At 41.6% G+C, this 25,001-nt stretch overlaps 1 protein-coding gene across 2 annotated transcripts in view; it reads left to right on the top strand.

Moving 5' to 3' along the window:
• gstcd (glutathione S-transferase, C-terminal domain containing) overlaps positions 1-20,614 on the top strand; it is a 56,757-nt gene extending 36,143 nt beyond the window's left edge. For both annotated transcript variants that reach the window (XM_037094767.1, XM_037094757.1), the window contains exons 6-12: positions 2,495-2,610; positions 2,898-2,942; positions 3,928-4,056; positions 11,049-11,182; positions 15,087-15,117; positions 18,535-18,604; positions 20,215-20,614. In XM_037094767.1, coding sequence (XP_036950662.1) covers positions 2,495-2,610; positions 2,898-2,942; positions 3,928-4,056; positions 11,049-11,182; positions 15,087-15,117; positions 18,535-18,604; positions 20,215-20,405 — 716 coding nt within the window. In that variant the 3' untranslated portion in view covers positions 20,406-20,614. The remainder of the gene's footprint in view (positions 1-2,494; positions 2,611-2,897; positions 2,943-3,927; positions 4,057-11,048; positions 11,183-15,086; positions 15,118-18,534; positions 18,605-20,214) is intronic.
• The last annotated feature ends 4,387 nt before the right edge of the window (positions 20,615-25,001 follow it).

Here is a 25,001-nt window from a genome sequence, read left to right as displayed (position 1 = left end):
TTTGCATCATTAAACTTATATGGAAATGTTTAGTCTTCTGGACAGCGTGTTCCCACTCTTTGTTTTTCTTTTTATACAACTTGAGGCGTTTTGACCTCAACAGTGTTTGACACAGACTTTGCGGTGTTCGTCTCAAATTGAGTGAATTTGACGCAATTACGGTGAACCGCGCCATGACCTTTTAAAGACCTCTCTCAGGATTGCTATTTACCCTGAAACCATCTCAAATAATGAAATTGAAAACAAGTCGCGAGCTCCACTGGCATGTGTTTAGCTCCTCTGCTGCCACCCACTCAGTCCTATGTGGTTTATGGGTTTGACCTTAAGCCGTGTGGCTGACCTTTTTACCAAACAATGATTTGTTTAAATATATAATAATATATAAATGAAATGGAATAATTTTTTGGAATGAGAAATACTGCATACGCCCTTTTGCACTTTTTGTCCTGTCTTGACTCATGTTGCTCTGCACACCTTCGAGCCGTTGTGCAGAGTTACACACACGCTCGCTGAAATGAGCTTTGCCCACTCACAGCTATATGGACAAAACAAGTCACCAAGTTTCCAGTGAAAGTTTGGGAATCAGAATATTTGGCAAAAACTGTTAAAGTTGAAGGCTTTTTTATAAATCAGGTTTTGCGATAAACCTTCAGGCCTTTAAGCGGCTATGATGAGAAACACAAGCTTTGTAGCGTCTTTCAGCTCATTGTTTCGATTATCTGGCCCAGCACTTCGCAGCTTTGGTTTGGTCACACTGCTGTCATAGCATCATTGCTGCAGGCAGCTGTTTTCAGGAAGGAAGAGACTCAGATGCAGATGAAAAGGCCAGCAGCGCCTCATTTTTGCATTTGTAACTCTTTCAGGTTTATTGATGAAACGAGCATCACCTTTGACAGAGATACATTCAGAAGCACTGGAGAAGAAAGAGCCGGTTTGGATTAAGTGCAGTGGACGATGAAATGATTGGCATCTTTTCAGACCATCCAATCTGACCAGCTGGACCGCACCAGGGAGGAGAGATCCAGGATGCCATGCTGATCCAGCTTGGATGTAAGAGTGCTCCTGGCTCGTGTCCGGTCGCTGGAAAATGAACTGGACAAACGGGAGTTGAGCTGGCCAAACAGCAGGAAATCTGAGACTGTTGTGGCCACATCTTTACTGAGACCTGTCCTCACCACGACATCCTGGATCAAGCTGTTCTGGTCTCAACGTGCAGACGTTCGAGGACGATGAAATGTGTACTCTGTGTTCACGTCATCGATGCTTGCTGTTCAAGCAAAGTGAAGCTGATGGAGTGTGTTCTCAAGATGTGGAACTTTTAATGTGAAGAGGCCGAGCTGTTTACATTCACCCCATCTTGGATACGCGCCCACACTGTCAATCTTTGCCCTGCTGATTTTTTTTCTTCTTTTTTTTTTTTTCATACTCTGTAACGCACTTCGCAATTAAAATCTAAATGTGTTCCGATGCATCAAAAAGGTCTCTATACTGAAGCCTCTCGTGGATACATAGCACTGCCTGCCCCCGTGTGAATTGCTCATTCAGATGAAGAGCACAGTCTTGTCAATTATTTCACTGCTTGTTTCTCTGTATTTAAATTCATCCCTCACTTTCTCTATCCCTACAACTGGGATCTGCTCAGTAACAGACAGTGTGCGGGCCTGAATAATGCCCCGATGAAATTTCACATCGACAGAATGAAAAGTCTCTCTCCCCATCTCTCCAACCCCGCCGTCGTATACAAAGCAGTGCGGGCAGGAAAGTGTAGGAATAATATATTTTTTTTGATATCCCAGTCGCATTGATATGGAACTATGACTCAGGGGTAAATGAAACACACATCACTCTAGATTTATGGACCGGAGATGGCATCGGCACAGCGCGTCAGCGGATCACCGCCGATGTGGCGCGCCAGATGACGGGAGAGGAAGAGGCAGGAGACTGAAATGTGCTTTGAGTTAATGGGGTACATATTGCTCGCACAGCAGCAGAAAGTTCTGCCGCAAACACGGAGGACACTTGATTTTTGGCTGGCAGGCTCGCTTTTGATGATGTTGAAAGATTGTTTGCGCTCCCTAGTTGGCAATTGGCTGGAAACATGCTGATGAGAGAGTGGAGGCCTTTTCATCTGTGTGCTATAACCATTACCTGAAATTGCTGATTGTAAATCAAAATTTGAGCACTTAGCTGTGTGCTCGCTGACAGCAATGGGAAGTAAGACATTAGTGTAATGTAAAAAACAAGGATCCTGACGTCTTTATGTGGTAAAAGTTGAGTTTATTGTCATGTGTTGATATTGACTGGAGCCGACCTGGTGACAGAAACTAGATTTTTATAATCATAAAGAAATCCTGTTCATGTTTTACACCTCTCTTCTCTGGCAGAGTTCTGTTTTTTCCCTTTTTAATAGAGTTCCCAGATTAACTGTCTTGTTGAACCCGAACCTCCACTTCCTCCTCACATGAGCTGAAAACTTGTGCTCTTTTTTTTGCAGGGAAAATGTCAAATATCCGTGCAGCCAGGAAGAGGCAACAGCTGAATAACTTGGTCGCCATGGTTACGGAGCTAGCGAGGCCGGGGTACACCGTTGTGGATTTCTGCAGTGGAACGGTATGTGTGTGTTCATCTATCAGTGATGCCATGCATGTATATTTATTATCACTGCACCTGACCATGGCTGCGTCACACCGCTGCTCCATTAGCATCTGGCAGGAGGGAACCAGTTCTCTCTCTCTTCCTGGTTTTGCGGTTGTTGTTGGTCAGTGTGCGCTGCATGGAGAACGTGTCAATACTTTGGTTGGAAAGGGCAGCACTAATCATAAACTCTGTCAACCCCGTCTTTGACATGTGCGGACATCCTGTTTTGCATCTCTCTCTCTCTTTGTTCTGTCTCACAGGGTCATGTAGGAATCGTTCTGGCTCACACGCTTCCAGATTGCCAGGTAATGTGCGTATTTGTGCAGATCTTTTTGTTTGTGTACGAGATCAGTTAATATTTTTTTTGTCAGACAAAACTGACAGGACTTTGGAAACTTTTGACAAGTTTTTATCGTTGGTGATGCATCTAACAATAATTCCGAATACTGATAAATCTGCCGGATTAGCTTTTTTTTTCAATTCTTAGACTATAAAATGGCCAAAAGATGAGAAAATGCTCCTCACAGTTTTCCGTAGTTCATTATGACAACTTCAGATTGCTTCTTTTGTCCAACCAACAGTCCACAATCAAAAGACTCTTTATTTACTATCATAATTGACAATGAAAAGCAGACAACTCTTAAATTTAAGAGGCTGAAAGCAGCAAATGTGTCTAATTTTTGGTTAGAAAATTACTTAAACGATTCATTGATTATCGAAATAGTTGGGTTAGGGTTAGGGTTAGGGTTAGCTAATTCTCTTTGAATTGACTAACCAAGCAATTGACTTCACACTGCAGTTCTATTTGTCTTTATGTTTAACATTTAAAAGACAAAAAATTAATAGATAAAACAATACATCAGCTGATAATAATCATGATTATTATTATTATTGTTGTTATTATTATTATCATTAATAATAATAATAATAATAATAATAATAATAATGATAATGATGATGATGATGATGATAATGATAATAATCATCATCATCGTCATCATCATTAGATGCATTTGTACAATACTCATGGATCGTTTCAGTCACCTTATATATAGCACTAATATTTTTGCTAATAATCAATATATGTAATAATAGGCCTCCTGTAATCTCTTGACTATCATTTTGATTGATCTGATTGATTGAAAGTTTATGTTGATTGTTCATTTTGAGAGCTTCAATTGAGAGTTCCGTCCCACGTGGATCTCAGTGTTTTGAGCTTAAATTTGCCACACAGGTTGCTCCAGTTCCTCTGATGTGAGTCTTTTTTTTTTTCTTCTGTTTGTGTTCAAGGTCATCCTCATAGAGAACAAAGAGGAGTCACTGGTCAGAGCCCAGAGTCGCAGCACCGAGCTTGGCCTGAAAAACCTCAGTTTCATTCAGGCCAATTTGGATTACTTCACTGGAGCGTTTCACATCGGGGTGAGCAGAAGAATTTACACAAAACAAATGTGCCTTAACATCAGTTTTGTTTTCCATTTCTTTAATGAGGAGAGTATCGTAAGCATTGCAGGTGACTGACCTTTTTAAGATTTTCCTGATTTTTGACAAATCTTGTACAAGTATAGCAAGAAAAGACCTGTTTGTGATCCTGCAAAATCACACAAATGTAACCATATTTTCCCACTGTTGTAATGAGCATATTATAGCAGTGTTTTAATATCCTTCTTTTCTGAGTGCATGCGATTTGCATTGTTAAACTGTAATCACAGTTTTCAGTTTCCACATGAGACTTTTTTTTAAAGCAAATCAAATCACTTTTCCCCCCACTTACACATCAGCCATCCAACAGACAAATGAGATGCATTTTCCCCACAAGGAAAAATGTAATTAGCAATAACATTTGGTGTGCAAACTCTAAAGCTTTAGAAAGAAAAAAATCTCTTCAGTCCATGAAAGTATGGAGAATCAAACTAATGTAGTCCCACTGCCACAATGAGTATCTCATCAAATTTGAACTCTGACAATTCATTGTATTATAATTTTCTGTCAGAGGAGTTATTATCCAGTTCTGTGTAAAAACAACAACAACAACAAACTTTTAGCATCATTTGGCTTTTGGAGTTGTTCTGACTCTCAAGTGTGTGTATATATTATAAATAAATAAATATATATATATATATATATATATATATATATATATATATATATATATATATATATATATATATATATATATATATATATAGACTTTATTTGACTTAAAGGTGAAACAATACATTTTAAGTTCACCAATAGTTAGAATCAGGATAGTAACCCAGCACCTCTCAATTCTAACGATGCACTGAGAGGAAGTCATCACTGGTTAACACAGCATAAACATTGTGTGACACCCCCTTCGCTCTGTCACACTCAGAACTTCACCATGTGTCTGAACGTTGCACTTCTGGTCTTAAAATATGAACCAATTTCGGAGACGCTGCACCACACGTCACATAGAGAGACATGTCATTCCCACATCTTTTTTAGTATTTTTTTTTTTTCTCCCAGAAACTGAAAATGCCAACATGCAATTATTTATGTCAGTGCAGCTACAGTATGATGGCTTTTCATTTCCTGAAGTGGAGCTTTTAATCAGAAACCTTTTAGTGCTCTGCTCTTCAGTCTAGCACTGTTTGCCACTGTCCCCTCTCTGATTACTGGAAAGCCAAAATAAAGTTTCACCCAGAAAAGAAGGAACAAAGGTTGTCATGGATGAAGGATCTCTTCAACTGGCTCACTCGGAGTTTGTTCTTGTTTACTTAACAATCTGCAATCCAAAGATGCTTTTGGTTTGCTTTTTAGAAAACACGTTGCCAAGATATGAAGAGGTTCGCTCTTTTAAAGTCTTGGGAGTCATCTTTGGAACGGAAAGTGTAATTTTTGGAAAGTGTTGATAATAGAAGCGTAAACGGTTGCCAGCCATTTCAAGTTCAACGCAGGCAACTTGGCTATGTCTTGCTTTTACTTCTTAATTCATCTCACATTTTCATACAAACATCCCTGCCAAGACTGCAGCTCTGCCTGTTTGTGTTTGCTAAGGTCCTGCTTAGTATATTTGTTTTATTTCGACAGAGCTACCTGCGACAGCAGAATAAATATTTCACTAGCTTTCAACCTCTTTGCTTAATGAGACTAAAGCAAACTAAAATCCAGCATCGGGTGCCACTCATCAACTCCAAGATGAAACTCTTGCTATCCTATTTAAAACACCCACCTTCATCTACACAGCCCTTGACTCTTTGAACTGATAATTACCATCAATTTAGAGCAAATAGGTGCTTAACTGTGGTTAGTAATTGGCTGTTTGCGTCTGGCTGGTGTCACAAAAAATCAGGTCTTTGGTATTTAAAAATGTTCCTCTTACCTTATTGTGTCTGAATAGATTGAATCACTTGACGTCACACTTAATGCATCACTTCCGAGGAGACAACTGTTCGTTGATGAAAATGGCAAACCTCTTTATTTCTGTTGTCATTTTCATCTGTATCTGTAACATTTAACATTTCCTTTCTGCTTTGCTTATTTTATCATTGTGTTGCTTTGCTAGTGTTGCTTAACAGTGACGTCTCAGACTAACTGCTGGTTTTCATTGTCTTCAGTCTACTGAACAGATACATTAGGTCTGCCACCTAATGTTAGTGGAGTTGTTCTTATTGTATGGAAGCATCAGACATAGATTAAGATGGATAAAAAGTAAACACTATGAAATAAAATCATGATAAACAAAATGTAGATTATACTTTAAGTAAGTAAGCTACATGATGCAGGGGACACAGTACCAATCCTGATAGTAGGTTGTGATGTAGACAGAGAGGAGGTGATTCCTGAAATGTTGGTGAAAAAGGTATGGACATGTAGTGGAGGCTGGATGTATATGACATCAGGTCACAGTTGTTTTTTTATTAATTAAAAACTACCCCAAGCGTGTTTTTCTGCATTATGTTCTGAAAAAAAAATGACTTCATCATGTCATATCAGTGTATATTTTGGCAACAAGTGTTATTATTATCTGTGATAGGGCCGAGACTGGACGGTAATACCAGCCGTGCAATCTATTTCCTATCCAGGAGTCAAAACATTGCAGTTGGCTTATTTCCTGTTTCCACACAGGCAACATTTTGTATTCCCATAGAATCTTTTTTCTTTCATGCTTTTGTTCCTTATTTATGTGGATCAGGTCAGTGTGTCTTGCCCGTAAGCATGTCAGGGAGATCCATCTTCCTCCTCCCACCACGTGTCACAGCCCAGTTTCAGAAAAGCCAGCTGCTCTAGTAGCACCGCTCTAACTCTCTCCGGGACAAATAAGAATATATATGTACCTGCTGTAATTAGCAGCAGCCATTGTTCCAGCATCGTCACTCCACTGAGACCCGTTCCACTTGGCCAGAAACCACACAGCACAGATTTTTCTTCTCTACAATATGTGGGTGTTTTTATTTTCCAGTCTAGTCACAAAGTTTGTTTATGCACACATGGATTTATTTCCGCACGGTACTCGGATGTTAAGATTTATGTATGAAACATGTGCTGCACCGCTTGAGATTCATTCCTCGACGTTTCTGCAGCCTCAGCTGTTGCTTTGGCTGAGCTTCTTCCTGCGCGACCTGAAGGAGCCACCCATCACACTGGTGTTAATCCTGTTATGTATAATACATGGTCCCCTTTTTTAGTCACATTCATTTAATCAGGCTAATTAAGTTGAGGTGTCCCTATTCTTAGTCAGCATCGGCTCTTCCGGTCTGCAGTGGCATGTCCCAGGTGTTAGACTGTGTCAGGACCAGCCTCTACGTACAGTGTGTTCGCCTTGTGTTCTTTCTTCTGTCAGATAATATCGAGCCATCAGAGCTCGGAGGCAGGAAAAAGTTGTGGAGCTTGAAGTTGATTTGGATTTTATTGGATCCAGGTCCTTTATTGGTTCTGCTTAAGGGTCAGAATGTTTGCAATTGATTCTCTCAGTTGACTTCTTTATGTTTATGTGAAGAAAAAAAATGTACTTGGTGTTATTGCGATAAGTCCTGTGTAAACATTGGTATTGATCAGGTCCAATGAGGCTTTATCGGCTTTAATTCCAAAGCTGATTTCATCAAGGAATTCCATTTTTTCCCCCACTGTTTATCTCCAATAAAATGGAACACCACATCCATCGCTGAGAGGAAAACAACCCTTTGATTCTCTGTAATCACCTTTTTTTTCAGTCTGGTCCACAAAAATAAGCAATTATTTTTTTTTATGGGTGTATAACCAAAGAGAGTAAGGCACAGCACAACATGATATAAAATTCCTTCTAATGATGGAGTTGTTTTTCGTGAATTCCAGGTAATACTAAACATGATTTCATAATGAAATCTGTGCCACAAACAATTTCAACACAACAAAGACACCAACGCTTTAAAAAATGGTTTCAATAAGGTATCATGCAACAGTTTTGAAAAGGCTTCGGCATCTTCCTGTGGCACTTGTGACACACTGTTTCAGAAGGGTGTGATGCTGATTAAGGAGTGTTAGTCAGCTGTATTGCAGGAACTTGTTTTGCCCAGATAGGAAAAGGACAGGGATGTAATTACGTGAGTAAGAGTGAATAATGAAGCCTTGTTATTTCTGTGGTGTGATTATTGAGAGAGATACAGATAGAAATAGCTTTTCCCCTCTCCGAGAGTCAGATTAACGGGGAGCACAGCTTTATAAATGGCCCTTGGTCCTTTGGTTGTTGCATATTGATTCATGATTTCTCCTTCCAGTTAAATGTTTGTGCAGAGGTGCACTCAGCAGGGCATGTATGAAATAGTGCACGTCTATGAGATAGATTTTGAAATCAACCTTGCGTATATTTTTCGCCTTCCATTATCCATTTTTAATTAGTATGCCGCATAACATTTCGGGCCAGGAGATGGATTTATCAACATTGCTTAAACGGACAAAGACAAAACCATTGATAAAGCAAGTGTGTTTTCTAAATCAGGAGCTGGTAATGCATAATTAGTTATCAAAACATATGGCATTGTGTTTTATTGTAGTTGCGTGCCTTATTTTAGTTTGGGCGGCTCTCTGTGTTAAATCAAGGCTAAAGGTTATAAAATGTAATTAGGATTTACCACAGCATGACTAATGCACAACATTAAGTAGCTGGGAAAGAGTGATGGTGTTACTTTGTTAATTATTTTTTGCTTTAGATGTCGGGGATGTAACTTCATGCAATCTTTGATAGGCACTCCTCCTCCTAATCAGCAGTCTGAGACACACTGTTGGAAGAATACCGGCAAGGTTTTTTCTCCCTGATGCCATGAATAAATGCAGGACAGAAAATTAGGTGTCAAATAGATGCAGGGCCGTGCAGGTAATTGATGTTAATTCCCCAATTTTCGCTTTCTAGTTACTCTTTCATGTGCAGAGCCTCCTCGTGTAAGTTTTAGTCATTTTAAAGTACATCTGAAATGAATGATTCTGAACACATCACACTGTTCCTTGTGGAGCTCTTCATGCAGTTGAGAAAATCTGTGTCCATGCATAATAACATTGTGTGGAATTAAGTATGATGACAAACAATCTGTGCAGACTTCTAGTATGCGGCTTTGGTTTCTTGTCAGCGTTGGATACAAACACGTCCAGTCAGTATTTGATATGACAAATCTTTGACAAATTTATTCTTCTGAGAGGACCGTGCTACCATCAAACTGCTTCTCCAGCACATGTAAAACAACTTCCCTGCCAGCTTGGACCCTCATCAGCATGCTTTCAGAACAACAAGGTCCATGTGGCATGGAGAATGCTGTTTGCTGGCTTCAGCTCGGCATTCAATACAGTACAATCTGACCCCTGGAGCTGATTGGAAAACTTCCCACTGCGGGCTTTAGTGCCTCACATCTGTACTAAAAGACAACATCCACTCCAGCCACAGTCTGTTCACCCTGCTGCCATCAGGCAAGTATCCACTGATGTACCACCGAAATATGGCGCGGCTTCATTCCTCTGACTGTGAGACTCCCCAATTAGTCCTCTGCACTCAACTGTTTTGTTTTGTAGAATAAAGAATAACTGAAAATGAATGTGGTGCCTTCATACCAAATAGGTACCACAGGTGAGCGACCTCACACAGCAGTAGTATTTTTGCAAATTTGTATTTTCATTGCAATGTAAAACTTCTGTGCTTGCATGGAATTTTGAGAGTACCTTCATTTCTGCTTGCTCTGTCTCTCTCTTTCTGTCTCTCTCTTTCTGTCTCCCTTGTTTATTCTCTCCACTCTATCTACCCATGTGCACATGTGTATGTGTGCAGACTTTAGGCCACTGTCAAAGCCTGTTGCACTTTACCCATTTATAGAAAACCTGCTATTTGTTATACTTGAGTTCTACCCTTCGTGTTCCAAATTTTACAGCAGAGGGCAAAAAATGGAAGAGAATTATTTTAGAATTGCACTGTCATATTGAGAGATTGTGATGAACCACAATATGGCTGCTGCTGTTAATGATGCAATGAGGCATTCTATTTTATCCAATTTGGGCAGATTTTTAAGAACTTATGGGCTGGAAAAGCATCAAACCTTGTTTCTTGTTGTAGTTTGAGCTAAAGGGTCGCAGCAGCCGTGCAACTTCCATCGAGAGCTCGTGCATCCCTGTGAAATGTAAACCCCCCCCACCCCCTGACATTCTAGTGATTTTATGAGTGGGTTTTGGCCGTGCTCAGAGTGTCTGTATCTTCCCTAATCTTTGTGGCTGCAGCCAATCTTGGCACAGCCCCATCCTGACTTCTGCTCCGTGGCACTGCTGTCAAGGCAACGTGCAGCAGACTCAGACTCACAGACGCCAAGTGACAACCTCTTGGAAGATGAGAAAAGAAGATTCGAGCTGGCAGCTTCAGTTGGACGGGGTTAATTTCAGTGAGATGGCGTAGCTATTGTCACACCAAGACTGTTGGCAATGCATTTTATTTGGACCATTAACATAGAATCTTTTTAGCTAATGTACGCTTGAGAGGAAATCATTTATTTTACCGCTGTACTTTGGATATTAAACTCATTGCCTTTTAAGGACGCGTAATGCTTTTTATCAGATGGACTTTATGAAAGAGCCGGCCGACACAGACAGGCTTCCGTATTGGTTCTTTTAGTCCCTTTTCCGCGATTCAATATACAATCACACCATTACTAATGCGTAGCTAGGTTCTCATCACCACGCACAATTTATCCACTCAATGGGAACCCTGATGCTTTCGTGCCCCTGCTCCTAAAACAGCAATACATTTTGTTTACTCTTGCTGGAGTCTCCACCTTGGAGAGCGTAGATGTATTTAATCGCAGCGGCCATTATGAAGTAATCAATGGGATTGAGTGCACGCTTTCAGCTGCACTCAGTTTTAGTCTTTCTGATGGTCTTTCAAGAATGCTTTGATTTTCATGGGTGAAAGCCTCGTATTTGTTTGCTTTGTTTCACTTCAGGTTGCCCTCCATGCATGCGGCGTTGCAACAGACATGGTGATGGAGCACTGCATCCAGGCAGGAGCCGCCTTCGTCATCAGCCCCTGTTGCTACGGCTTCATCCAGAATGCAATCAAGTTCAGCTTCCCCAAGAGGTTTGTACCTGCCCGCCTCTGTCAGGCGTCACCTCTCACAGGTTTTTCTTTTTAAATGTTGTTTCTGACCTTGGTTTTCTTGTAAGACCCCTAGCACGGCCTAGCTTGCTTGTCTTCTCTTGCATTCTCTCATAATGATGTTTATTCGGTTTCTCTTTTAGGGCTTTTCACATTCATTATCTCATATCATCACCTGGCAGTATGCGGCAGCAGTTTCACAGCAGGGTCCGCCCATTACCTTTTCAATTTGTGCCGTGTTCTCTAAACAACGGACAGTAGGGTTCACTATGTAGTGGCTGCTTGGGATATGACAGACTGACAGCTAAGTCCAACTAGAGGTACAGACATGAACAAGAATCACTTTATTCATATTGGGTTTTGCAAAGAATTAACAACTTAAAGGGACAGGTCACCCTGAAATCAAAAATACTTATTTTTTCCTCTTACCTGTGTTGCTTTTTATCCATCTATATCAGATTTTCCCACGCATAGTTTACTTGGACAGCCGGCCTGGGTATATTAATGGCTGCCCAAGTATGTTTATTTTTATCTGTCTGAGAGAACGATGCCATCCACCATTGATTAGTGGATCATCTCCCTAGCTTTACTCCTCCGTCTACTGTCAATCACACATACTTAGCAGGGAGAGAGACTCATTCTCAGGCCTTCAAATACCAACACCCCAACGGAACACAAGGGAACTTAAATGGCAGTCGACCAAACTTAACAACAATATCTCTTCTCAGATTTGATGACCTGGTTACACAAGATAATTCACAGACTTTGTTGTGTGCAGTTTCATGTCAGAACTACTCTTTCAACTGAATCGCACATGGACTAGAGGCTCGTGCTCATGACAAAGGGATTAAAACACCAGCCAGCTAGCTTAGTTAGCTCGCCTCTAGTTCGTGAGTAGATGGACGCTGCCTTTTGCGCTGTGATACGGTTGGCGGGTGTAGTTCGCTGGACAGAAAATAGTGCCTGCCTTAGACTGCTCACAACAGTGTCTGTGGATTATCTTGAGTAACCTGGTTATAATTTCTGGAAAGAGACATTGCAGTTGAGTTCAAATAAGTATTTTTTGGGGCTCTTTGAGCAGTGACCAGTGCCATGTAGTTCCACTGAATTCTAGAGGAGGGCAAACATCTCCGCGGCATCTCTCCAAAACTTTGCAACTCACGCCAAAACAATCTAGATGGATAAACGGCATTTAATATGTTTTTTTTTTTTTATTTTGGGACAAACCGTCCCTTTAATTTTCATTCCTGGTGATGTTTGTAGGACAAAGGATGATGCTGTTCAAATAGAGATGGAAGAAACAAACAATGGCACAAAAGGAAAAGTGAGAGGCTTTACTTTTAATGGTGTTGACCCAGTTGCTATAGCAGCACTGTGTTGACTAACAGCACTTTTAAGAATCATAACAAGGTAGCATGCGACTAAAAGCACTTTGGGATACCGAAGCCTTCAAGACAAAATGCTATTATGCAGGACGGCTGTTATAGCAACCGAGAGACTTTGATCACCAGCAACTTAAGGTGGAGATACACAATGTAATTGTTGGGGCAATTATGGTATAATTTTGGCATTAAGATGGTACCAAGTTGGGCCAAGTCTGTGCCAGTCAGGGATGAAATCATACAGCGCATTGTTGTTGTTGTGCTTTTTTTTGTTATTTAGCTGATGCCAGTTGTTCTTCTTTATGACTCTTTAACTGTGACTGAGGATATCACATAGTCAGAGAATTGCTTTAAGAAACTGTCCACACATGCAGAGTAAAAAGCAAAATAGTGCAGCGTGCCTCCAGTGATGATTATTTTACAGGTTTTTTTCAGCGCAGAGTTGAGCTCACCTGAAGTCCCCTTTAACTCTCTCTGCATACTCCTTCTTTCCCTCCCCTCTCCATCCAGTTAGAATGTTTCCTTTGTATTCAGTGTTTCCCACACAATGGCGGTGCAGCTGTGGTGGTGTTTTGCTCTGCTGCCTTTCTTCATAAGCAGTTTTTAAAAAGTCGCCCAACGAGCCGCGTGTGGAGGAAGCTTGGTGTCGATTATGTAGCCTAACAAATCTGTCCAAACCAGCGTGATGCCGAATTACATGGCAACAACCAGGTGCGCTTATGAGTTTGAGTGAAACAAGGGTGTAAGCAGGCATACATTATGTAGGAGGTCACATCACAATCAGTGCGTTAAAAAAGGAGGGACGCAATACCAGAGATCATCTCTTTCTTTCTCTTGTATGCGTATGCCGTTGTTGACTCAGAGGGATTAAGAAATAAAACTAAATGCTAAAATGTGTCACTAAATGTACCTTGGCGGCCGCTTACATACCTGGGCAGCCCGCCCAAGTGAAGTCTATGTGTGGGAAACACTGGGTCACTCTTCTGTTTTGGAACAGAAACATCCGAGATTTGCGACGTCCAGGATTTTAGGGTTGGAAACGTCTCATCACAGACTGCCTGTCTGTCATCCAGCATTTTGTTTTTTTTTGTTTTTTGTATTCACAAAGTGATTCAATACATTGGAAAAAAATCTGTGTAGGTGTAGGTTTTAAAAATAACTTAAAGGTCCCCTGTGGTATAACAAGAGTGTTATACCACCACTGATATGCAGCTCTGCGCACTTATCCAGGGTGTACTCCACTGTCTGCTGGGATCGGCTCCTGTCCCCCCGTGACCCTGAAAAGGATAAGTGGAACGGATGGATAATTTAATCTTAATTAAGATGTTGCAGCAGTATTATGAAATCAGAGGCATTTGGTCTAAAAGTTTTAGTTTGTCATGCCAGAAGCAGAAAGCAGTGATCCAGTGAAAGGTGTGAGCTCCCTCTCATACCACATCAAGAAACACAGCAGCCGGACTGAGATTCAGATGAATATGCTGTATCTGAGTCACGCACGGCGTCGGCGTATCATAATTAGCGGCGGCAGATGTCAGTAAAAATCAGAATATGTCAGTGAGAAGGGGTTATGGCAGTGGAAAATGAGCGGCATTACATTTTGATATCCCGTGTGCCACAACGACCTAGACGCTTAAGCTAACATTTGGGTTAATTTCATCACGGTTAGTAATGCAGTATGAAATAAATACGTTGTTACTGAGGTTAATACTATTTTAACTGTGTTCTCATATTTGATTTTAAGGGACGCCTGCCAACAAATGAAGCTGTGGTATAACCAACCCTATAATTGTGCCTTGGGGAGGTCTGTCTGTGAACAGTATAAATATTCAGAGGAGTTATCACTTTCTTAGGTCTTCCTCTCCTCATTTTTGCTAACTTGACACTTTGCCACCTCCTGACTTCTCATAAAATATTAAAGAATGACCAAAAACATAAAAAAATAAAAACACAGAGAGGGAGAGAGAGAGAGAGAGAGAGAGATTCTGCAGCTGTAATGGACAACAAGAAGCTGCGTTTCTGGAGGGCAGTCATGCAATGTTTATGCGAGGGGCCTACGCACCTGACTGTGTCAATCTTCGTCCTGCTACTTTTAGTGTTTTCCCCTCAGGTCATGTTCCAGGTACTCGGATATTCTGCAGGTGCAGAGACATTCCAGGCAGTTCACACGTCTTTATGAGCTGTGAAACTAAACTGCGTATTTCATTAAGGCTCCAACAGTTCGAGTTGAACTTACGACTCCTCTTCATGTGACCCGACGGGCCCCTGACCCCTGACCTTCATGTTGATTTTTAATTTGCTTCAGTGTTGATCTGACTGGGGTTAGCCATCAACAACAAACTGACTTTGTTCTCATGTCATTGCAAAAGCCCTGATTTTATAAAAACCTTTTTTTCCTCGTAGAGGAAGTGGTTTGTTTTAGAGGCGATGCCTGTTGTTTGTGTTTTAAGTATTTTAAACTGCACTTTGACATCAAAGTATCTTCTGTTTTTTTTTCTGTTTTACAGCAAAAAGTTCCAAGAGACTCTGACTTACAAGGTATGCTCTTAAATATGATTAAAACCCTCTTTTCATTTTCCTTTTCATTTGAACTCAAAATATCAAGCACAGAATACTGAACCACTCATGTTTTAACAAGGATTGTTTCTCAAATTGGGTTCATGAGCAACAGACTGAAAAACGACTTCCTGGGTCAGAACTTACTATATTCTAACTATTCCGTTACCACCACATTAGATAAGTTTCTCTCCTCGCTAATTACTTCTTAATTAAGATGCCGCTGCATGAGCAGAAGTATAATGGAATCTGCTGCATTTAGAAAAAGTTATAGTTTAACACCCGTGCCGGAGTGCAGTGACCCAGTGAAAGGTGAAAGCGCTTTCTCGTACCACAATTGTTAACACTCAGGAAACATAGAAACCACAAGAGATTAAGACAAATGTTCAAACAAATGAGAAACACAAACACCTGCTGTAGCACAACTACAAATATGTCAACATGAAGTTATGTTTGCATCATCATTGTAGGCTACCTTACTTTATACACAACATTTGTTTTAAGCTTTAGAAGTGAACAGTATATTAAACTTGACAGTATTTTATTATGCTTGCTGACTTACCTGACATTATTAACTTCTTTAGTCAAACATGTCTGAGTTATGTTGTGCTATTTTTGTGACGTGTTATTTAAAATGCCTCCACTTGACGTTGTCACATCAACAGCATTTATGTCATGTGTTTGGTCAGATCAACCTATTATTTCATATCATGTTTTTAATGTTAGTTAACTAGCTACCAAAAAGTTTCCCCTTGCAGTTAGCTTGTGTAACTGTTCAACTCATTTCTGTGTAAAGTGTACATTTTGCGACGCCGTTATCTACACTTACTGCGTGTTAGACTTTACAAAGAACCGACTGCTTTTGTGATTTGGTTTACCTAAAATCTGAAGCATTAAAACCTTATTGACCATATTTGGCTTAGCACCAGAAATACTTATCGTTGTTATCATTATTATGATCATTATTTTATGGTGCAGTAAAATAAATTCAACGAGACCTCTTGCCTGTCACGTGTCTCGGGAGCCAAGATTCCCCCAGGCAGTTACGAGACGGGAGGCTCACACCCTCCAGTCTCTCTCAGTTCCTTATCGCTCAGCACAGACGCGGCACTGTACTGTGGGAGGGCCCATCCCATAATGATGTATGGGACCTGTCAGTGCCCCTGGGGAGAATCTGTGCAAAAGTTGCTGCAGGTCCTGGCCATGGCAACCTCGAGAGTTTGACATGTCACAACATTGGACCACCTCTAACTTTTCTTCTTTTTGTGCACTAGAGTAAACAGATTTTATTTTTTGAGAGAGAGAGAGAGAGAAGGAGAGAGGCTTGAGAGGCGGAGGAAGAAGATTATATATTATTTACAAGACAGTGAGCAATTGTAGTGTTCTGTGATTGTGAGCTGCTGTTGTTCTTAAGCCCAGTGAGCAAAAGAAATCAGAATCGCCTTATGTTCTGTGTGGACATGAGAATTGAAACAATAGCCACACAGTAGGAGAAATCCATTCTATTTGAACCAGCAGACAAATTATCTTCCACTTTAAACCTGAGCTCTAATCTTCTCTGCTTCCTGCTATGGTTTCACTTTAAACCAACATTTTCTGGGTATTTTCTATTCATTTGGACTCCAAGTCTACAGAACCCCACCTTTCCCCCGAACGTCTCAGCTCCGAAAAAATCCCCAGCTGACACTTTGAGAAATAAAAGCTGCAGTGCATTGTGTTAATAGCATAACCGTAGTTGTCCTTCCTGAACTACAGCAGTTAAAACAGCGTGACAGCACATTGACGAATGGTGTATCGCTGGAATAAAGGGCTAATGGTGTGAGATATTGGTGCTCAGCGCTAACTTTAAGCACCTGCTCTGTGGCCTCGCATTCAGCTCAACCCCGCACAGTGAGGGATGGAATCAATTACAGAACTGCAGGAGCAGGTTAGAGATTACTACTCGCTCTCCTGGTTCACTTGTTCCATGAACCTTGGCAAGGTAAAAAGGAGAGGACGGGGACGGAAAAACTTGTTTACTGGTTGAAAATTAAAAAAAAACAGGGTTCATCTGGACCTAGTGTGACATACCGTACGCCATGTTAAGCCACAGCCACGCAAGTGTCTGGATGCTAATATCAGGACGCGATCAGTTTCATTTTTCAGTTTCAGTTTTCAGTTTCATATGTAGGTTAACACAGGACCCGAGAAGCAGGTCAGCTCAGCAGCGGTAAAAATGGATTTGAGACAAAGGAAATTTAACACCACATGAAAATATTCAAGTGAGAATTGGACTCCCACCTAAGTATACACATCATTGATCTTTGCAGACAGCAGGTAAAATGATATGCAATGTTAAATATCTATGCTATTTAGTTGAGAAGTCTGGAGAGGCCTGGTTGTTAAAACTGACCTTAAGTCTGGTGGTCTGTGTCACCATGTTCCTGTGTCGTCTGCCAGACGGTTACAGGGAGAGCCGTCTGCGTGCTGAATGACTGTGGCCTTCCACAGGCACCACTTAATAAAAGAAATCCTTAATGGCCGGGAGTCTAATGCCGTGATGTGCTGCTCCACTCTTTCGTAGTGATTTTCAGCTGTGGGTTTATGAGGTTTGCGAGCATGCTGGCTTTCATGCCAAAACTCCTCAGTCTCCTCAGGATATGGAGCAGCTGGCGAGCTTTCTTGACCACAGTGTAGCTGCTGCTACATCGCACTCACAGTGACAGTGATACTGCGGGTGGATATTTATCAGGTTCACCCTCGTTGTGTAGCCTGTTGGCATGCTAATATCTGCTAATGGGAACTTAACACAAAGTACACCCGAGGCTGATGGGAATGTCGTTAGTTGTGGATCATAAACCAAAGAATGACTTGATGAAGAACCAGGTGTTCACCAAAGTTATTTGATTTGGTTGCCCATTCGAAACGAATGTCGCGGTGATCCATCAGGCTGAATTGGCTTGAATTTATGCCAGGATCAGTTTTGCTTGAAGGAAAAGTCAAGGGGTGAAAGATTGAGCAGGATTTAGAATAGAATTCTGTAATATATTGGCAGTTGCCAGAGGACGTTTCCCTGCGTCTCGGCCAGTCTCCACAGCTGTAAATAGGATCAGCAGATGTAGAAAAAGATGGGATGAATAAATAAATAGAACAAATTCACGCATGCTTTTGTCTTTCTGCATGCATAATGGAGTTGCATGGTTCATGGTATAAAAAAAATAAATAAAAAAAAGCCCTCTTTGTGGAATTATTTGAATGTCTGATTGATCTGATCAGTGATTGTTTCCCATTCTTGCAGTGACCTGAATGTAAACAGATATCATGCAGAGCTTCAGTGTTTTTTTTTGTTTGTTTGTTTGTTTTTTTACTAATTACACCTCTAATAAACAGATCAGTACTTATTGTCTGTCCTTGTTTCAGGAACACATGATCCTCTGCCGCTTCGCAGACCAAACCGCCGTCCAGCTCCCTCCTGACCGCCGACTCATAGGTACTGTTGACAGTCTTAATCTTACATCTGGACATCTGTCAGAAAATTGCTTCTGTTGTCCAACGAAAGCTCTAATCTGGCAAATGTTTGACATGTTTGCTTACAAAAAAATTGACAAATAAAAAAAAAATCAAACAACTGAGTGAAATAAAAATTAAATAGTTGCCAGTTAATTTTATTTTAGATCAACACATGTAGAACCCGATCCTCACAGGCCTCGTTTCCCCCTCTGCTCTACTTTTAAAAAAAAAAAAACATCTAGACTTTGGAGAAGTGTGCGAAATGTTAATGCGCTGATCTCCTCAATGTGACAAGACAGCTGCGGTGAACAGCTGCCAGATCAGCGTTGTCAGATTTCGGCAGGAAGTGTTTTGTCAGCCCGAAACCTCCAGGCCTGTGCCGGCGCTTCACTGTACAGCGTTTCATTATGTCGAGGACTTTCTTCACCCTGGTAGCTCTCCGGCTTATCAAAGCTTCCCTTCTGAATCTGAGGAGGCTCCCCAATGCCTTGTCAGTCTGAAGCCCCTTTCAAACGTACCTGACACCACCTGTCACCGGGGTTTCTGCTCGGTATCAGTTAACAGGGCTCAACCTCTCCCGCTAACATTTCCTAACCATGTTTGATCTCATCTCCCGGGAGCCCTGCCAGTGTGACGGCAGCCGTGTAGGCAGCACGGCAGACCAAAGCTCACATTTGCTGTCTGCCACCTGTTACCTACCTGATAAAGCGCATAATACATCAAAAGTCTGTTTTTAAACAGGGATACCGAGACAAAAGCGTGATAACCAGCGTGAAGTTGTTGATGAAGAAACGGCTTCTCGACATTTATTTTTGAAGAAGTTGCTGACGATGTCTGGCCGATCTACGTCTCCTGGTTTTAAAATTGAATCAGTGATTGAATAGTCCTGATCTACAGACCAGTGCAGCGGCAGCACTCTACAACAACTCCTGCTAGATAAATGCCTGACGGTCATGTTGATATTCGCTTGGATACGTCGGCAGCAGCGGCTCGCACATATCAAATTAAACAAAAAGCCACAGCTGCCATCAGACGTTGCCAGAGCAGCTTCAGTGCTCCCTGGAATTGATTCTTCACGTCTCTGCTGGAGAGACGAGCAACCGTTCTCCCAAAATATATTTTCTCATTTTGATTTTTGGATCGTGGTGGTGTACGGCACTCTCTAACTCACAGGTGTTCACGTGGGTCAGTTTGGTCAGTTTGAAGGTCATTCCACATGATTAGCATCTTTTCTTTCTTATCAAATCATGCAGTGACTTACCTCTTTGTTTACTGTCATCCAGGAAGAGATGTTTCCGTAATGGACAAAACCACTTAAAGGTTCACTTTGTAGTTTTTTGGGTCGGTAGGGTGTTCAGTGACGGTAAACAAACTCTTTGCTGTCATGACGTGAACAAACAAACTGACCTTTAAGGACAACACATACATTTCATACTGTTGTACGTTGTTTATGTGTGGCGGACCCTGCCACCTCACCGCACAAAATGCCAATTTCTACATAATGTTGCTTTATGCCTGCATTGCTTTTCCTTCCTTTTATTTTCGGACGATAAAATGCAGTTGTGTTTTTTTCTGTTCGGTCCACCGCAGGTAAACAGTGTATGGGCCTGGTAGACTTGGACCGCTCGTGGGCAGCAGAGACTCATGGGTACTCCGTGCTGGTGATGACTATGGAGCCCGAAAGCTGTTCACCGAAGAACAACATGCTCGTGGGAAGGCCGCCGCAAAACAACGGCCTGGAAGTCGGTGCTGGCCAACTGGAAGCACCGGCGCATAATTAGGACTGTGGGCAGAGGATCTTCAGCCGGTGCGACCGGGGGTTAGATAAATTACTCGGCCTCTGTGGCTACTGGCTGTGTCATGACGGTGCTGAGAATATAACTACATTTTATCCACCATGGACTTTTTCTTTTTATCCATTTTTTTTACATGCTCTTTTGTAACAAAAAAAATAACAACCTTGGAAAATAAAACCCGTATTTGCTTATTATTTCTGGACTAGAATAAGTCACCAAAATCTCTTTCACACTGAAGGAGAATGTGATGGAGCCATGGTTTCCATCGCGATAAGGACTTGGATGGGAGCTTCACGAAAACGACTCCTCGCCTTTGTTAAATGAGCTCAATTATCGAACACTTAGTGATGGTGAAGGAGCTCAGTCCTCTCACCGGCTGATGCGTTAGGTTTGTTCTACACTGTGTGACCAAGCTGTCAGCGTAAACAGAAGCAGCGGGAATTAGCCGCGGCCACATTGCAAATAAGGTACAGTACACTTCCACATGCTGTTTTAGCAAAATAGTCTGCGTAGGACCTTCTGTGACGGCGCTCAGCGGCCGGCGCTGTTGCCAGGTACTGACAAAAAGAAGGAGAAATTCAACACTCGGAGCTCATCTGCAATTAAAGATGAGATGGGGAATCATCATTATCTACCTCTGCTCTGTGTGTGTTTGTGAGAGAGGGAGGGAGGGTGAGAAGAGAGGGAGGGAGAGAGGAGAGGGAGGGAGGGAGGGGGTGCTGGAAGAGAGAAATTGGATTTAAACTCATATCACACCAGTTAAAACATAGCATTTGTCATGGTTCTACAGAGAAACTGATTATTCCTCATAAAGAATGAATGTGAATATCGCATGCATCCCGTAATACGTTCAGCGCCAATGAATATTTTATGATGCCGGCGAAAGGTCAGCACGCTTGATTAGATGCACACTGTTCGGAGCCTTGCAGCTCAACATCACACAATACGCTCTACATTTTCAATCTGTACACTTTAGACATACTATAGCCCCCTTAAGCTTTCATTGTCCCAGGTGAAAGTGGTTATCGTCTTCTCTGAAAAAAAACCCTGTGTTGTCACTTTTGACAATATGTTGCTGCCTGTTGTAGCCGAGTTAGAGCCAGAGTTTTATTTTTTATTTTTCTCCCGCTCACACTGAGGGGATGGACGGGAGGCGGCGCGGGGCTTTTTCCAGCGTCGAGCTCATCTGAATTCAGTCAGCAGAGTCAATCTATCCCGAGGTGAATGGCCACAGACATGGCTCCTTCCAAGCACTGGAATCATTTCAAAAGGAGATGTTCATGCTCGTGGCTCTGCACAAGTGCACATTACAGAAATGCATATGAGGCACAAAAGAGGAGCGAGAGAGTAGGCGGCAGTACTTAAAGCTCTCGTGAGACAGAGGGGAGAATTTTTTAAGGTGTGAAGCGGGTCGATTCAGATCAAACCCCCGCGGCACGAAGGTGACTAGACAAGATTCTTTGTGTGGAGAAAATAAGCGAGATATCTGAGCAGCTTTCTATGGAAAACGCTCAGGGATCTCTTGGAGTACAATCAGCTGAATACCTCTTGCGCCGTGTAATTAACTGATCCAGACACAGGTTTTATTGCCACGGAGGTTTTCACATACAACACATTTGTCCTGGGGTTGTCTGCAATACTGCAGCCGGCCACGCCTCACTTTAGAAGTTGACGAGATGAGCTGAACCCGGAACAGTCAAGAGCTTTTTGAAGCAAAACTCAGTGGACGCCGTTCTCCATTCTTATTGGTTTAAAACAAAAAAACATCAGAGCGGGACAGTTTGTTGCAGCAGAAAAAAACCTCTATTGGTAAATAATGGAGCTGCCATTGTTTAATGAATATCAGTTACCACTTCTAATTTGTCTTGGCGTTTTCCGCTTCATTACACTGGTTGCTGTTCGTGGCCGTCAGCCTGCAGCCTCTCCCCACTGGAACAATCTCTTCCCTTGTGACAATGACCTCATTTATGCTTTACTGTCATCGCAGCAGGTGCTGATGAGTGGCGGTCGCCCTTTCCGATATCTAAAATATCATAGTTTTTCTATTTACCCTTTAACACGAGTCGCCATGGTTTATTTCAGTTGTGTGTATTTTCCAACAAACAAGCATTATTATTGAAGTTGGGAATAAATTACATTTTTATGCACACATTTCCTCCCCAGTTGCTGACAGCAGGCTGCTGCTATTTTGCGCCCTAATAATGTTGTTTTCTGTTTGCTCGACGCTTCTCATCCTACTTGTTGTCAACTTATGTTCCTCCCCGTTTTAGGATTTTCCTTGCTTATTTTTCTATTTTTGGCTTCATTTTTCCACTTTTGTCTGCTGCGGCATTGTCTGCTCGGAATGTAACATAATGACTCACTTCTCCCATGGGTTTAATTAAAGGATGAGTTCACCAAATATCACAGAAATACATCTTTGTTTTTTTTTCTCACACCCTTGACAGACGTGCTAGAGTGACTCTGACATGTTGAAATAGCAAAACACGAGAAATGTGGTATGGTGGTATTATATTAATCACTATTTATTTCCGTTATTAACTGCATGTAGGTTTCCTGTAAAGATCAGTTGAATTTGGCACTAATTAGAGGTAAAATACCTTCAATTTCCAACCCAATCGCCAGAATAATTGTTGGCAATTCATGTTTCCCCGAACCATATATGCATCGAAACTCTCCATTCATCTATGTTGCAACTTTATGTTTGATTTATCTTATACAAAGCTGTGCTTATGGCGTGGTTAGGTTTAGGCAGAAAAAAAAGTTTTGTTCAACTCAGGAAAAGATCATGTTTTGGCGTACCTGGTTCAGTCACCACGAACACCGCTGGAAATTGTCCCGATATCTCGATTAAAAACGTCCAGTGTTGAAGCTGCAGAAATGTTCTGTGGACTACAAAACTTCAATCAGACTTTCCATTGGCACGCAGGGGTGAGAAGATTAACTTATCCTTTGAAAACAGAGGAAATAATAATAGTAATATAGCTATCAAACATCTGGCATCACTGTAAATGTGACGTGGCATGCAATGAATGTATGACACGTGCAAATTTGAACGTATCAGTCCTTTACTGAAATGTAAAATGCAAACATTTTCTGGCGACTGGGATGAAACTAAAACAACTTTTTCTTGGAGATGGGCATCTCCAGCTTCAGGGCACAAAACTGAAGAAAACCTTTGCATGCTTCGAATTAGCAAGGCACATCTTGTATTTTTGTATTTTGGGCGAGCTGACCCTTTAAAGTGTCATCTGATCAATTGCTGTTGATGGGAGATCTGCACAACCCATAACTTACATTCAAATGTGATGAATCATCACAGATTCACGTGCCTACAGTCCAGTCATGAGAATAATGTGATTAATGGTGTCATTACACACGACAGGCGTTGTCGAGCCCTCTCTGTACCGGCGCATGGATTTATTGTGGAGCTGTTGACGGGGCGTAACAAGGCGCGCTGTGAACACCCAGCAGTAATCATATCGCACCCGCATCTCATTCGTCTCCCGCTTCATTACTGGACATGATGGCGGGTTTTTCCCCATCGAGCCCTCACAGAGAATATTTGTATTGACTGACTCTGAACTGTCGAGGCGGCGACAGGCTGTCAAGTCACGGATGTTTATAATTGTGCCTGCAGACAGGAAGTGCAGTTCAACAGACTTTTTGGACACGAAGTGCTGATTATGACTCAGACGGCAGATGATCACACTAATCGACTCAGACGTTACTTGTTCTGTGAGAATAATAAAGATTTGGGAGTTTAATATTTTGGTTTTTTTTTTTCGAGATCTTGTGCAAAGCATGATGGGAAATGCAATATGTTGTGAACTATTTAATCGTTACGTTTAAGCAAAAAAGGACAAGTGTTTTTTTAGGGATGCATGATATATATCGGACGGATAAATCATTGACCCGATAATGGAAAACTGACATTATCAGTTATCGGCAGATAAAGATATTATAGCTGGAAATACAGAGCCATATTGCTTTTGTTGACTTGATGAGTGCAGCATCTACACACAGAAGAAGAACAACAACAAACACAATGTTGTCACGCTCATAAAGCACTGCTGCCCCTTTGTCAGTCATTTGGTCATGGTCATTTGTTTTTTTTACAAGCAGTCCACAACAGGAGGGGAGAAGTATTTTCACAGCTATGGAATATCAAATAAACCATCTTTGCTCGCCACGCCCTCTTACGCTCAGGTGTGCAAACAGGTTAGAATTTTTTTTTTTTTTTTTCAAATCTAAAAGTGTCGGTTCCTGTTGTCGGTTATCTCACCGGTATCGGCCATCAGAGTCAGGTAATTATGGGTTATGATATTGGCTGGAAAAAAAAAATCATATCTGGCTTGCCAGGTATTGTTACTGCCAGTGATAACAAAAGACGTGCAACAAAATCATTGTGTATTTACCCGAGCCCTCCTCAGACCGCCCCTCTGTATTGTAAATTCAGCCCCAGTTGTTTCCACTGCAGCATCTACCTGGGTGGCCGGTGCACCTGCGTGCCTCAGCAGGCTCCGCAATTAATTAAGGCATTTGCAAAAAAAAAAAAAAAAAAAAAGCATGCGCGGAGCT

Source organism: Acanthopagrus latus, chromosome 1, assembly GCF_904848185.1.
Source record: "Acanthopagrus latus isolate v.2019 chromosome 1, fAcaLat1.1, whole genome shotgun sequence".
NCBI lineage: Eukaryota > Metazoa > Chordata > Actinopteri > Spariformes > Sparidae > Acanthopagrus > Acanthopagrus latus.
Note: the sequence above shows the minus strand (reverse complement) of the source record. Positions and strands in the feature narration are given on the sequence as shown.